Below are 14,852 nucleotides of genomic sequence, written 5' to 3'. Positions count from 1 at the left end.
GACTAAGTGCTATAATCAAAATACAAAAGGTGGCAGAATGGATTAAAAAAAAAATAAGACCCATCTAGTATTCTGCTTACAACAAACTTCAGACTTAAGACACAAACAGACTAAAAGTGAACGGATGGAAAAAGACAGTCCATGCAAAAAGAAGCTAAATAAATAAAGAAACAAAGAAAAAAAGAGCTGGGGAAGCAACATTTTTATCAGACAAAGTAGACTTTAAAACAAAGACTGTATGTAACAAGAGACAAAGTGGGACATCCTATGATGATAAAGGGATCAATCCAGCTAAGAGGATATAACAATTCTAAATATCTATATACCCATCTTAGGAGCACCTAAATATATAAAAAGCAAACATTAACACACAGAAAGGAAGAAATTGATCAGACTACAATAAAAGCAGGGGAATTTAACACCATACTTAAATCAATGGCTAGATCATCCAGACAGAAAATAAGGGAAACAGCAGCTTTGAAGGACACATTAGACCACATGGATCTAACACATATATATAGTACATTGTCTCAAAACAGCAGAGTATACATTCTTTTCAAGTGTACATGAAATCTTCTCTAGGACAGGTCACATATTGGGCCACGAAGTAAATCTCAATACATTTAAGAAGACCAAAATCATATCAAGCATCTTTCCTAACCACAACAGTATGAAACTAGAAATCAATCATAAGGAAAAATCTGGAAAGAATACAAATATAGACAGCTACTAAACAACAAAGGGGTCAACCAAGAAATCAAAGAGGAAATTAAAAAATACATGGAAACAAATGAACATGAAAGCACAATGTTCCAAATCATTGGGATGCAGCAAAAACAGTTCTAAGAGGGAAGTCTAGACAGATAGAGGCCTACCTTAAGAAACAAGAAAAATCTAATATAAAAATACCTAACCTTATACCTAAATGAACTAGAAAAAAAAAAAAAAGCCCCATACCAGCAGAAGGAAATAAAAAAGAGTAGAGCAGAAATAAATGAAACAGTAGAAGAATAGAAAAGATCAATGAAATAAGAACTGCTTCTTTGAAGAGATGAACAAAACTGACAAATCCTTAGCCAGACTCATCAAGAAAACATGAATGGACTCAAATAAACAGAATGAGAAATGAAGAAATAACAACTGACACCACAGAAATACAGAAGATTATGAAAAATTATATGTCAACAAATTGGACAACCTAGGAGAAATGGATGAATTCTTTAAACATATAATATTCCAGACTCAATCAGGAAGAACAGAAAATCTTAGCAGATTAATTACAGGTATACTTTGCTTTACTTCACTTCACAGACACTGTATTTTTTAAAAACTAAAGGTTTATGGCAACACTGGGTCAAGCTAGTCTGTTAGTGCCACTCCTCCAACAGCATTTGCTCACTTCATGTCTCTGTACCACATTTTGGTAATTCTCACAGGATTTCAAACATTTTATTATTACTTTATGTCATGGTGATTTGTGATCAATGATCTTTGATGTTACTATTTTAATTTTTTTCCAGTGCCATGAACCATACCCATATAATTTAATAAATGCTGCATATGTTCTGACTGTGTCATGGACCCTAGTCTCTCTCCTTCTCCTTGGGTCTCTCTATTCCCCAAGACACAATATTGAAATTAGGCCAATGAATAACCCTGCAATGGCCTCTTAAGTGTTCAAGTGAAAAGAAGGTCACACATCTATCATTTTATTTTTTTTTTTAAAGATTTGTCAGAGAGAGAGAGACAGAGACAGAGACAGAGAGAGTGAGCACAGGCATGGGGAGTGGCAGGCAGAGGGAGAAGCAGGCTCCCTGCTGAGCAAGAAGCCTGATGCAGGACTTGATTCAGGACTGTGCAATCATGACCTAAGCCGAAGGCAGATGCTTAACCAACTGAGCTACCTAAGCATCCCTACTTAAAGTTTTTTTTTTTTTTTTTTTAAATTTAATTTGAGAGAGAGAGTGTGATGGGAGGGTAGGAGCAGAGGGAGAGAAGAGAGAGAATCTCAAGGAGACTCATCCTGAGCATGGAGCCCAATGTGGGGCTTGATCTCATGACCCTGAGGTCATGACCTCAGCCAAAATCAAGAGCTGGATGCTTAACCGACTAAGCCACTCAAGGGCCCTTACATCTATCACTTTAAATCAAAAGCTAGAAACAAGTTTAATGAGGAAGGCATGTCAAAAGCTGAGATAGGCCAAAAGCTGGGCCTCATGTCAAACAGCCAAACTGAAAATGCAAAGAAATTCTTGAAAAAAGAAAGAAAGAAAGAAAGAAAAAAACATGATGTTGGCAAAGGTTGAGTCATGAGGTTTAAGGAAAGTATCTGTCTCCATAATATACAAGTTCAAGGTGAAGCAGAAGGTACTACTGTAAAATCTGCAGCAAGTTATCTAGAAGATCTAGCTAAGATAATATAGATGAAACAGGTTTATACTAGACAAAATGCCATCTAGGACTTTCATAGCTGGAGAGTAGAAGTCAATGCCTGGTCCTCAAGGCTTCAGAAGACAGGCTGACTCTCTTGTTAGGGGTCAATGCAGCTGGTGACTTTCAGTTGAAGCCAGTGCTCATTGACAACATATCTGGTAACTCAAGAGTTCTGACTGAAAACATTAATGTTTTCATGCTTGTTTTTTTTGTTTTGTTTTGATGTCTGTTAACATCCATTCTGCAGCCCACTGATCAAGAAGCCATGATAACTTTCCAGTTTTATTAGTTAAATTCATTTTCTGAGGCTAAAACTGCTTAGATAGTGCTTCCTAACAATGGATCTAGGCAAGGTCCACTGAAAACCCTCTGAAAAAGCTAAACTATTCTAAACGAAGTTAAGAACATTAGTGATTCCTAGAAAGATGTATGTCAAAATTGCAACATTAACAGGACTTTGGAAGTTGATTCCAGGCCTTATGGATGACTTTGAGGAGTTCAAGACTGAAGTGGTAGAATTAACCTCAAATGTGCTGGAAACAGCAAGAGAACTAGAATTACAAGTACAGCCTGAAGATATGACTAAATTGCTGCTATATCATGAAAGACTTGAATGGATGAAGAGGTGCTTCTTTTGGATGAGTAAAACATCTGGTTTCTTGAAATGGAATCTACCGGAATATGCTGTGAAGACTGCTGAAATGACAACAAAGGATTTAGAATATAACATAAATGGACTCCAATTTTGAAAGAAGTTTTATTGTGGGGAAAATGCTATCAAATAGTATTGCATACTACAAAGGAATCATTCATGAAAGAAAGAGTCAATTCACGCATTGAACTTCACTGTTGTTTTAAGAAATTGCCACAGCTATCCCAAACTTTCGCAACCACCCCTTATTAATCAATAGCTATCAGCACTGAGATAAGACCCTCCCCACCAGCAAAAAGATTACATCTTGCAGAAATCTCAAATGATGGTTAGCATTTTTAGCAGTACTTTTAAATTAAGATATGTACAGTGTTTTTTTAGTTGTAATGCTATTATACACTTAATAGACTACAATACAGTGTAAAGGTAAATTTTATATGTACCAGAAAACCAAAAAATTCATTGGACTTGCTTTATCATAATATGTGCTTTACTGTGGTTGTCTGGAATGAAACCCACAATATCTCAGCTGTATACCTGTACTAGCAATGAAACTGAATCACTAATCAAAAACTCCCATCAACCCAAAGTCCAGGAACAGATGGTTTCACATGTGACTTCTACCAAAGAGAGTTAATACCTATTTTTCTCAAACTATTCCAAGAAATCAGAAGGAAGGAACACTTCCAAATTCATTATACAAGATGAGCATTACCCTCATACCAACAGCAGACAAAAACACTACAAAAAAGAACATTACTGGCCAACATCCCTAATGAACTGAGATGTAAGATCTTCAACAAAATATTAGCAAGCTGAACTCAACAATACATTAAAAGGATCATGCACCACGATCGAGAGGGATTTATTCCAGGGATACAAAGATGGTTTAATATTTGCAAATCAATTAACAAAATGAAGGATAAAAACCATATGAGCATCTCAGCAGATGCAGAAGAAGCATCTGACAAAATGCATCATCCATTCATGCTAAAAACTCAACAAACTGGGTATATAAGCTAACATATTTCAACATAATAAGGAAGTATATGACAAACCCTCACCTAACATCACACTTAATAGTGAAATGCTTAAATATTTTCCTCAAGATAAGAACAAGAAGGATGCCCACCCTCCCTTTCTACTTCTGTTCAACATAGCACTGGAAGTCCTAGCCACAGCAATCGGTTAGGAAAAATAAATAGAAGTCATCCGAATTGGTAAGGAAAAAGTGAAACTGGTACTATTTATAGATCACAAGACATTATATATAGAAAACCCTACACTACACTCCACAAGAAAACCTATTAGAACTAATAAATGAATTCAGGAAGGTTGCAGGATACAAAATCAATATACAGAAATTTGTTCTGTTTCTACACACTATAAATGAACCATAATCAAAAAGATTAAAATGCTTATGAATAAATTTAACCATGAGGTAAAAAACGTGTACTCTAAAAAACTTTAAGACACTGATGAAAGAAACTGAAGATGAGGTAAGTGCAAAGATACACCATGTTCATGGAGTGGAAGCATTAATATTGTTAAAACATCAATGCTACCTAAAGCAATCTACAGATTTAATGCAATATCTATCTAAATACCAACACCATTTTTTCACAGAACTAGAACAAAAAAATAAAAAATCTGTATGGTACCACTAAAGATCCTCAATAGGCAGGGCAATTCTGAGAAAGAACAAGGCTGGACGTGTTGCAATTCTAGATTTCAAGGTACACTACAAATCTACAGTAATCAAAACAGTATGGTACTGGTACCAAAACACATGATCAATGGAACAGTATAGAGAACCCAAAATAAACCCACACTTGAATGGTCGATTATCTATGAGAAAGGAGGCAAGATTATACAATGAGGACAACACAGTCTCTTCAATAAATGGTGCTGGTAAGACTAAACAGCAACACGTAAAAGAATGAAATTGGACCATACTTTCTTATATCTATATGAAAATAAACGCAAAATGGACTAAAGACTAAGATGTAAGACCTGAAGCTATAGAACTAAAAGAAAACATAGGTAATAAATTCCTGGACACTGATTCTAACAATATTTTTTGGATGTGTCTCCTCAGCCAAGGTCAACAAAAGCAAAAATAAACAAATGGGACTCATTCATCACAATAAAAAGCTTTTGCACAGTGAAGGAAACCATCAACAAAATGAAAAGGCTTCCTACTGAATGGTAGTATGTATTTGGAAATCAATATCCAAAATATATAAAGAACTCAAGCAACTCAACACCAAAAAACTCAAATAATCCAATTTAATAATGGGCAGAGGACCCGAATAGACATTTCTCCAAAGAAGTCATACAGTAGCCAAGAGACACATAAAAAGATGCTCAACATTACTAATCATCAGGGAAATGCAAATTAAAACCACAGCGAGGTATCACTTTTTTTTTTCAATTAGCAATAACTACAACTTGAATAAACCTCACTGGCTATGATTCTGCCACTGCACAAAGCTTCACATTCTTTTTAAAGATTTCTTTATTTGAGAGTGAGCGAGCAAGCACATGGTAGGTGGGGGGAGAGGGAGAGACAAACTTAAGTATAGTATATGCTGAGCATGGAGCCCAGTGTGCGGCTCGATCCCCAAACCCTGAGGATCATGACCTGAGCCAAAACCAAGAGTCAGAGGCTTAACCAACTGGGCCACCCCAGTGCTCTGAAGTATCACTTTACACCTGTCAGAATGGATAAAATCAAAAAGAGCAGAAACAGCAAGTATTGGTGAGGATCTAATGAAAAAGAAATTCTGGTACAGTACTGGTGGGAATGTAAATTGGTGCAGCCACTAGAGAAAACAGTATGGAAATTCCTCAAAAAATGAAAAACAAACCATATAATCTAGCAATTCCACTTATGATAATTCCATTCATCTGAAGAAAATGAACACTCTAATTCAAAAAGATATATGTACCCCATGTTAATTAAAGTATTTACAAAGCTAAGATACGGAAACAACTTTTGTTTATCAACAGATGGATAGATAAAGAATATGTGGTGTATATACAGTGATACAGAACACATCCATAATAAAAAATAAAATCTTATCACTTGCAGTGCATGGATGGACCTCAAGGGTATTATGTTAAGTGAAATAAGTCAGCGAAAGACAGATACTATTTTACTTATATGTGTAATCTAAAACGCAAGACAAACAAAACAAAACTGAAACAGACTCCTAAATAAAGAGAACAAACTGGTGGTTGCCCAAGGGGGACGGGTTTGAGGAGGTTGGATGAAACAGGTGAAGGGGATTAAGTACAAATTTACAGTTAAGAAATGAGTCACAGAGATGTAAAGTACAGCACAGAAAATATAGTCAATAATATCTTATTAACTTTGATGACAGATGGTATCTAGATTGTGATGATTTCATAATGAATATAAATGTAGAATCACTGTATTGTACATCTGAAACTAATATAATATTGTATGGTGACTATACTTCAATAATAATGAAAGAAGTAACAATAACAAAACATGCATGATATTTACATATCAAATTCTAAGGAAATGGAACTATAGTACTATTTTGAAAGCAAAATATTGATACCACATATCTATCATCTTTAAGCTAAACTATCTGGGAAAATACTTAAATTGTTAAATTTCACATTTTACAACTGTTAAACTGTAATACAAGAAAACACTGAAAATGTTCACATTTACTGTGGTAATACAATCTTCTACTGGTACTGCCTATAGTAAATGGATTGCTAGCTGGCTTTGAAATCTTGTGAATTATCTCTTCTAATACTACAATAAGACTGAATTATAATGAAAAATCTTTACAGCCAAAGGCACCAAAACATAAATTCTCTTCACTGGTATTTTTCTTTATAAAATATAAAAGGTTATATATAAAACTTCATTTGTATATTATGCATTTAATATTTAAAAAAGAGAAACAATATAGTTAAAAGAAATCAAAAACATACCTGTGGAACATTCTTTATAATAGTCACTGGCTGAATTATGGGTAAAACATCAGATTTAGAAGCAGCAATTGGCTCAGCTGGAGTTGGTATGTTCAGTGGTGCCATTCTCTCATCTTGATCATTTATCAGTTCTTTATTTTCATCTACTTCTACAGAAGGAGGTGGCATCCGGGCAGTAGGTTTAGAAAGAACTGATTCTTCCAGTGAAGGATAAGTAAAATCCACTAAAATCCCCCAAAGAATAACATTTTTCAAAGAACAGCAAACACCATAAATAATACATATCTCATGCATGTTATACGTAATGATTAAATGTAAAGTAAATGTGACAATCACAACAATCTTTAAGAATTAATTTAACTTCAGGCTATGGACCTCTTCTATTTTTTAAGTCTGAAAACAAACTGCTATCCAAAAGGACAAGTACACACAACCAAGAACATTACCAAGAACATAAATAATTTAAGGTTTATTTTACCAAAGCAGTATTAAACAAAAATTTTCACATACATACATGAGATAGACACCTCTTCATTCTTGCCTCGTGGGGGTGGAGTGACTTTAGCATTTGTAGTATATTGAGGATAACAAAGGAGCCAGTTTTCATAGCCTCCTTCTAAAACCAAAGGCTCATTGCGCAGGACAGTTTTACTTTCCCACTATAAAATAAGGAAATAGTATTTTTAATATGGCAGCAGTCTCTTCACAGTTAAAAACACACAAAAAACTGAATTTTAAAACTGTTCTCTTAAAGATTCATCTTTGAAATGATAAAAAAACAAGAGCTGAATTCAAAATTCAGCACTGAATCAAAGAAATGGATAGATCAGGTTTTTAAAACCACAACTAATCCAAGATCTTAGAAGAAAGTTATGAAAAAAGTTCATGTACAATAAAAGTCATCCATAATTTAACCACCCAGAGATACCATTTTAACATTTTAGGGTTTATTCTTAGAGTTTTCTATGCAGATGTATACCTTTTAAATTTTATTTTTATGAAAAGTGAAACTTCTATGCTGCTGCTTTACTCTTTTATGAACACCTTTTATTAAGTTATATCACCATCTGTAATGACCTGATAATATTCTATTTATACACACACACACACACACACACACACACACACACAACCACCCCCAAACTGAATCAATCACTGGAACACATTATGGTTATTTTCCCCATAAACAAGGCTGAGATAAACACTGAAGATCCTTATATATGCACACACCCAATCAACTCCATTAGGGAAAATCCCCAGAAGTGGTGTTGCTGAGCCAAGGCACATGAACATTTTAAGGCATTTGGTATATACTCCTAACTTTTAAATCATCTTTAAAAATATATATCCATGCATTTTTATAGGGTAATTTACTAGAACTAGAACTGCTGGATTAAAAATTTGGTAGGTGCTGCCACATGACCCTTCAAAAAGATAATACCAATTTATTTATTTGCCAACAGTGTATGAGAATGCCTATTATAAATCTTCATAATTTTTACCAGAATGGGGGACAAAAAATGGTATCATGTTTTAATTAGCTTTTATTAGTGAGGCTGCACATCTTTTAGTATATTTATTAACCATTAATATTCTAGGACCTAACTAATCTCCCTTGTCTATTTTTCAGTGGAGTTTGCTATTTTCTTAGTAAATAGTGAAGGTACTCTGAATATCAAGAAAAACAGCTCTTTGTCATGTGTGTTACAATTATTTTTCCTGATTGACTTTTACTTTACTTATGGGATTTTTAACACAGTCAAATATATAGATCTTCCTTTCCAGTGTCTTGACTTAGGATCAAGATAATAAAAAATACGTACAACAAAAGGTTTTTCCTAGTATTTCCTGTTTCAATCAACATATTTATGCCATTGACTCATTTGGAGTATACTGTGATCTAAGAAGTAAGGTAAGAGTCCCCCTTTTTACTTAGTGCTTAGCCAGTTGTCCCCAAACCCTCATTTCAATGCATCTTTTCCACAATAATTTGTTATGTCATCTTTATCGCACACTCAAATTCCATTTATCCTAGGTTGTACTTTATGAAACTGCCACTTTTGCAGGTCAAAACTAGTTGATTATTAGCAGTTTCATACTTGAAATACACTTGCATGTATTTCTAGATCCCCTATTTTAAAGCATGAATTGCTTTAAGCCTTTAAGATTGCCCTCCTGAAGGGTAATGTTCCATCAACTGACCGTCTACCAGCACTAAGTTTAATCTTACCAGCATTCAGTGCTATCAGTTTAGTAATTTAACAAATTAAACTGAGCGTTATTTTTATCTTTGTTAATTTAATCAGCAAAATGGCGTTCACTATTTCAATTTGCATTTCTACTAGTAAAGATGATCATTTTTATGTTTTGTCACTTGTTCAGGTCTGTATCCACTACTTATTTTATTATTTCATCTTAAATAATTTTATTTGCAAAACTATAGTTGACTGTTGAACAACATAGGTTTGAACTGCACAAGTCTACTAACACACTTCTTTTTTTTTGAGTTGACAGCAAAAGCCACAAACATTTATTTACAACTGCCCACCCCAGTCTCCACGGAAACAAATCCAAAGTGACTGGTGCAGAGGTAATGCCTGCTGCCCACTGAGTACCTGGGGAAACCTACTGAGGCTGTCAGCAGCCCTCAGTAATCTCCAGGAGCCCCGAACTGGACAGGGCTAGAGGTCACCCTGTGACAACAGAGTGGTTAGGTTGAAAGCCCTCGGCTGGTGGGCAGAAGGCTGGGCTGAAGTGGAGGAATGTACCCAGAGGGCAGGACGGTGCTGGTCCAGGAAGCCCAATATCCCTGACACAGTATCCCCTCCCAGCTCTGGTCCTCTTTGGGTTTAGGACCCTCTCTTGCAGGGGCATATCACTTGCCACGGTGGTTCCTGGAGGCCAGAACACACTTATACGGCTGCAGCTGCCAATAGCCAAATTCCAGTGGTCCATCTCTAGGTAGACGGGGCAGCTGTACACTGTGCTCCAGGGCACTGTTGCTACTTGTACGCCTACCCAGCAGCTGCCACTGCTGAGCAGAGGCTACCAGGCTGTGGAACACTGCCATCCCAGGGCCAGACCCACTGTTGCCACCAACCTTGTCCTGACACTGCCCCTCCGCCTATATGAGCAGATAAATATATGCACAATAAATATACTTACAGTACTATAAATGTAGTTTCTCTTATGATTTTAATAACATCTTTTCTCTAGCTTACTTTGCTGTAAGAATACAATGTATAATATATATAATATACAAAATACATGTTAATTGACTGTTTATGTTATCAATAGGGTTTCTGGCCAACAGTAGGCTATTAGTAGTAAAAGTTGGGAGAAGTCAAAAGTTGTGGCAGGGTGTCAGCACCCCTAACCCCTGTGTTGTTCAAAGGCCAACTGTACTGCCATATTTGTTGCAAGTGTTTTCCTGTTTGTCTCCTGCATTCTAATCTTATGATATATTTTCACACTTAAGCTTTATTTTATCAAGTCAATCTTTTTCTCCTTAGGGACTTCTTTCTTTGCTTTTATGCTTTCATAGTCTAATTAAAACAAAAAATAACGCTTTTTTCAGATAATTAATGTTCCTGGAAATTCTAATCCTACATAACATAGGTCAGTTTATTGTTAGTTGGTGATTTAAAACTAGTCTTTCAGGTTAGAATTTTAAAAAAATCTACAACCAAAGCTGATGGATCTTCTTATCCTTAAGATAAACAGCTAGTCGATATACCTTTCTAACAACCAAATAAGGCTTACAATTATAGTAAACTAACAAGGAAACTTGCTAACCTTGAAAAGTGCATCTTTCAGACTCCGTAGAATTGTTCCAAGTTGTAAATCTTTTGTAGAACTAAACCAGTCAAGAAGTACCACATATTCCACATTCCCCCTCTTCTTCCATGTGTCCTTAGAATCATCTGGGAGTTTTGCTTCAATCCAACTAGCAGTGACTCTGAAATGTATTAACATTTGTATCGGGGCAAAGGTAGACAAGAGGTCCTAATATACTAATATAAGACACTGAGTTTTCTTCTAGTCTGTATCATACCATAGCAAACTTTAAGAAACATTTCTTTCTAAGGCCAAACTGTGTACCAGGGTATTAAATATCCCCAAATATTTAACACCTTCACCTTTGCATAACACTGGAATATATTTTAGTATAAGTAAAAACTAAAAGAAAGAGCCTCAATTCTGACCCTTCACAAAAAAAGGGCCAAAACTGAAAATACAGGAAATCATCTGAGCATCTCCACCACATGTAAATAACTGGCGGGGGAGGGAAATGGGGGGAGGGGGAAGGGACACTTGAGTATCATTATTTATACTTCGGTTTTCTTATACTTACATAATTAATAGTTAACCAAATACCAAAATGTTTATTTAATACACAAAGCATTTACTATGTGCCAGGTACTATTATAAATGCTTTATTCTCATAGAATCTGACTGAATCCTCACTACAAATCCTATGAAGTAGAGATCACTATCTCCATTTTATAAATGGAGAAACTGAGGCACAAAGATGTTAAGTAACCTTATAACTGCTAAGTCAAGTCAAATTCGAACGCAGGAAATCTGGTTCTTGTCCATGCTCTTAGCTGCTTTGTGGTGCTGCCTCATATCATCAACTGTGAATAATATCAACTCTCTACTAAAAGCACGTTGTTCACATCCTCTTTTGCTCACATTAAAGTCAAAAGTTCTTACCTAAAGTCTTTAGAATGGGCCTGTAGCATGCCCCCCTCCCCATCCTATTATACCAATCCCTCATCACTAACTACTTGCCCCTTTACTCCACGCCATGCCAGCCACTGGCTTCCTTGTAGTTCCTGGTCATCAAGGTACTCTCTTGCCTAAGGGCCTCTGCTCCTGCTGCCCTTCTGTCTGGAATCCTTTTCCCTCAGATAACTGCATCACTCATTTCCTTTATCCCCTCAAGATCTGCTCAGTAATTTCTCTGTGAAGCCTTTCTGTACTAAAATTTTAATACCTATCCCAGTGTATATGGTTGACACACCCATGTCCATAGCACTTATTAGCAGCAGGCATACATTTTAAGTTTTACTGTCTGTTTTGCTACCCCATCTTCCTGTTAAAATACAAATTCTGTGAAGCAAAATTTTTGTTCAACATTTAAGCCCAGCACTTAGACCATAGCAATCCAGCCCAGAGTAAACTAATGCTCATTAAATACCTGTTGAATGACTGAATGAATAATACAGACTTGCTCCTCCAGGTAAGGAACTCTGTATTACTCCTAGCAAAGCACCTAAGCATTTTAATATTTAAGCGATGATAATGTCAAAGCAGGACTGGTGTACATTTATTCATAAGACAGAATGGTTTAGATTATTTGAAAGAAAAAAAAAACCTTGTTCCTATATAATAATGTTGGCTACTGTATCTTTTAGGAAATAAAAAGAGAAGAAATATAAAATACTGTCTCATAATATTCTCACCTGATACACAGTGATCAGAAGGATGTCTGGTCAACAAAGAATGAAAAATACTGAAATGTCATATTCTTAAGGACTATTTCTGACTCTAGAGATATATTTGCCTAAATATTTCTTGTCTAAAAATTTGAGATCAGTATTCTATAAAATATACTTTAGGAAATAAAAGTATCAACCAGTATTTCCCAAATTTCAGTCTTTCATGTATCATCTTCATAAGCTAATTGTTTTGCTCTACTTTGCCTATTATTTAATATTCAACTTAATCATTAACTTAATTACTCAACTGAAAGTGATCCTTAACTTTAACAGGAAAATGTATATTCTCATATAACATGGAAACACAGCATATCTAATAAAGGACAATCATAAAAATACAGATCAGTAAATTATGTTATATTCACACAACAAATCAGCATACAGCAATGAGGATAAATGAACCACAACTACACACAGTAATATAGATGACTTTCACAAACACAAAGTTTTTATTTTTTTAAAGACTTTATTTATTTGACAGGGAGACAGAGAGAATGAGCACAAGCAGGGGGAGCAGCAGGCACAAGGAGAGGGAGAAGAAGAAGCAGGCTTCCTACTGAGCAGGGAGCCCGACACAGGGCTCCATCCCAACCTGAGCTCAAGGCAGATGCTCAACTGACTGAGCCATCCAGACGCCCTCACAAACACAAAGTTGAGTATAAGAAGCCAGACATAAAAGACTATAGATTGTATTTTTCCTTTTATATAGAATACAAAAACAGACAAAAATAAATCTGTTAGGAAGCTCGTGGTTCCCTTTGGTGGGTGGGGACATGGTTAGTAACTAATACAGGGCATATGAAAGGCTTGGTAATATTCTATTCTGTGTTCAGATGTTAGCAATATGGGTGTGTTTGGTTTCTGAAAATTCACTGGGTTAAATACTTAGGAACACTTTTGTATGTATACTATACTATATTAAAATGTTAAAAAAGACAATGAAGCAATATAGTAATCATCATTAGGTAGCTGCAAATACTGTTACCTATGAAAAGTTCTGCTAAGAAAGGAGATTAGCAAATATTAAAAAGGAATGTTAACACCAAACAGACTTCTTGTAACTGCTTCTGAAAGACTGAAACGAAAACTAAAGAGGAATAATTTTCTTGGCATGCAGTTCATTTTTCTTTAATCTTCAACCTAAACTCATCATGAGTTTCACAGCAGTCAAATTTCTTGTATTTTGGGAAACATTTAAGCTCAATAAAAACCTCAAACTTTCTGCTACTACAGATTAGACCATCTAAAGATTAATTACAATTTTGTCTTTTCAAATCCTGGAAATATACTCACACCTACTTGATTACACTAAGCAGTCTCACTTTTAAACAGCATATTTACAAGGTGCCCTATTCTTCAAGTCAAACATTTGTCAAACATCAACAATGTGCCAAAAACCATGCAAATTTTATTATCTAATTTAAAGAGTGTATCTTTTCAATGTTGAGTTAAGCCTTAAAATGGGCCACAGATTCTAACTAATCCAAGTCCATAAACTAAGACCCAGAGAGGTTATATAATTTATATAACACTCAAAATAGTAAAAATAGCTCTGGATATGGACTTTTAGCTCTCTTGCTATTATGATACTTTTTAATACGTAATACATCCATGCAAGTAACTTTACAGATTAAAGCCTAATCGAAGAAGAAAAAAAACTTTTTAGTAAGCCTCTACTGGTGCCAGCCACTGTGCTAAAGTGTGCTAAAGTGTGTGTGCATAAAATTTCTCACTTCAACTTCTCAAAACTTCTGAAATACATAGTTTTACTATCCCTATTTCACAGATGGAAACATAGGAGTTGATAAAAGACAGAAGCTGATAAAATATAGTTATAATCTGAATATAGTCTGACTTTAGAATTTGCTTACGGAATCATTTGGCTATTACTGCCTTCCCCCACTCCCCTCCCACAATAAAAAGTGTTTGTGTACTCTTTTACCACAGATAATAGCATGGGGTATTTCAAAATAAGAAACAATTAGTTCACAATTTTAGTCAATTTGGTGCACATGCTTCACGAGCTCAGAAATAGAAAATAATAGGAGAAACTAGTCAACAAAAAGCTCAGGAGAGAAGGCTCGCAAAGGCAGCTTTCTTTTCTAAGTCTTTTCTAAGACTACAAATGCCACAAATAGGAGAAAACAGCCAAACGAGAATGTCCTTTATACCACCCTTCAGAGAAAGGGTAGAGTGTGCCATTAAGGAGCAATAGGAGGAGAAAAATCTAGTTTATCATATGTAGCTTGGATGCTACATATATACATATATATAGATATGTATATACA

At 35.2% G+C, this 14,852-nt stretch overlaps 1 protein-coding gene and 1 pseudogene across 2 annotated transcripts in view; both read right to left on the bottom strand.

Annotated features, from left to right (window-relative positions):
* USP8 (ubiquitin specific peptidase 8) overlaps nucleotides 1–14,852 on the bottom strand; it is a 76,333-nt gene that overhangs the window by 24,170 nt on the left and 37,311 nt on the right. For both annotated transcript variants that reach the window (XM_046008616.1, XM_046008615.1), the window contains 3 exons: nucleotides 10,856–11,018; nucleotides 7,575–7,719; nucleotides 7,061–7,284 (listed from right to left, as the gene is read on the bottom strand). In XM_046008616.1, the coding sequence (XP_045864572.1) occupies nucleotides 7,061–7,284; nucleotides 7,575–7,719; nucleotides 10,856–11,018 (532 nt within the window). The remainder of the gene's footprint in view (nucleotides 1–7,060; nucleotides 7,285–7,574; nucleotides 7,720–10,855; nucleotides 11,019–14,852) is intronic.
* LOC123945298 lies at nucleotides 5,428–5,580 on the bottom strand (annotated as a pseudogene).

Source organism: Meles meles, chromosome 6 (assembly GCF_922984935.1).
Source record: "Meles meles chromosome 6, mMelMel3.1 paternal haplotype, whole genome shotgun sequence".
Taxonomy (NCBI): Eukaryota; Metazoa; Chordata; class Mammalia; order Carnivora; family Mustelidae; genus Meles; species Meles meles.
This window is presented reverse-complemented; position numbering and strand designations above follow the sequence as displayed.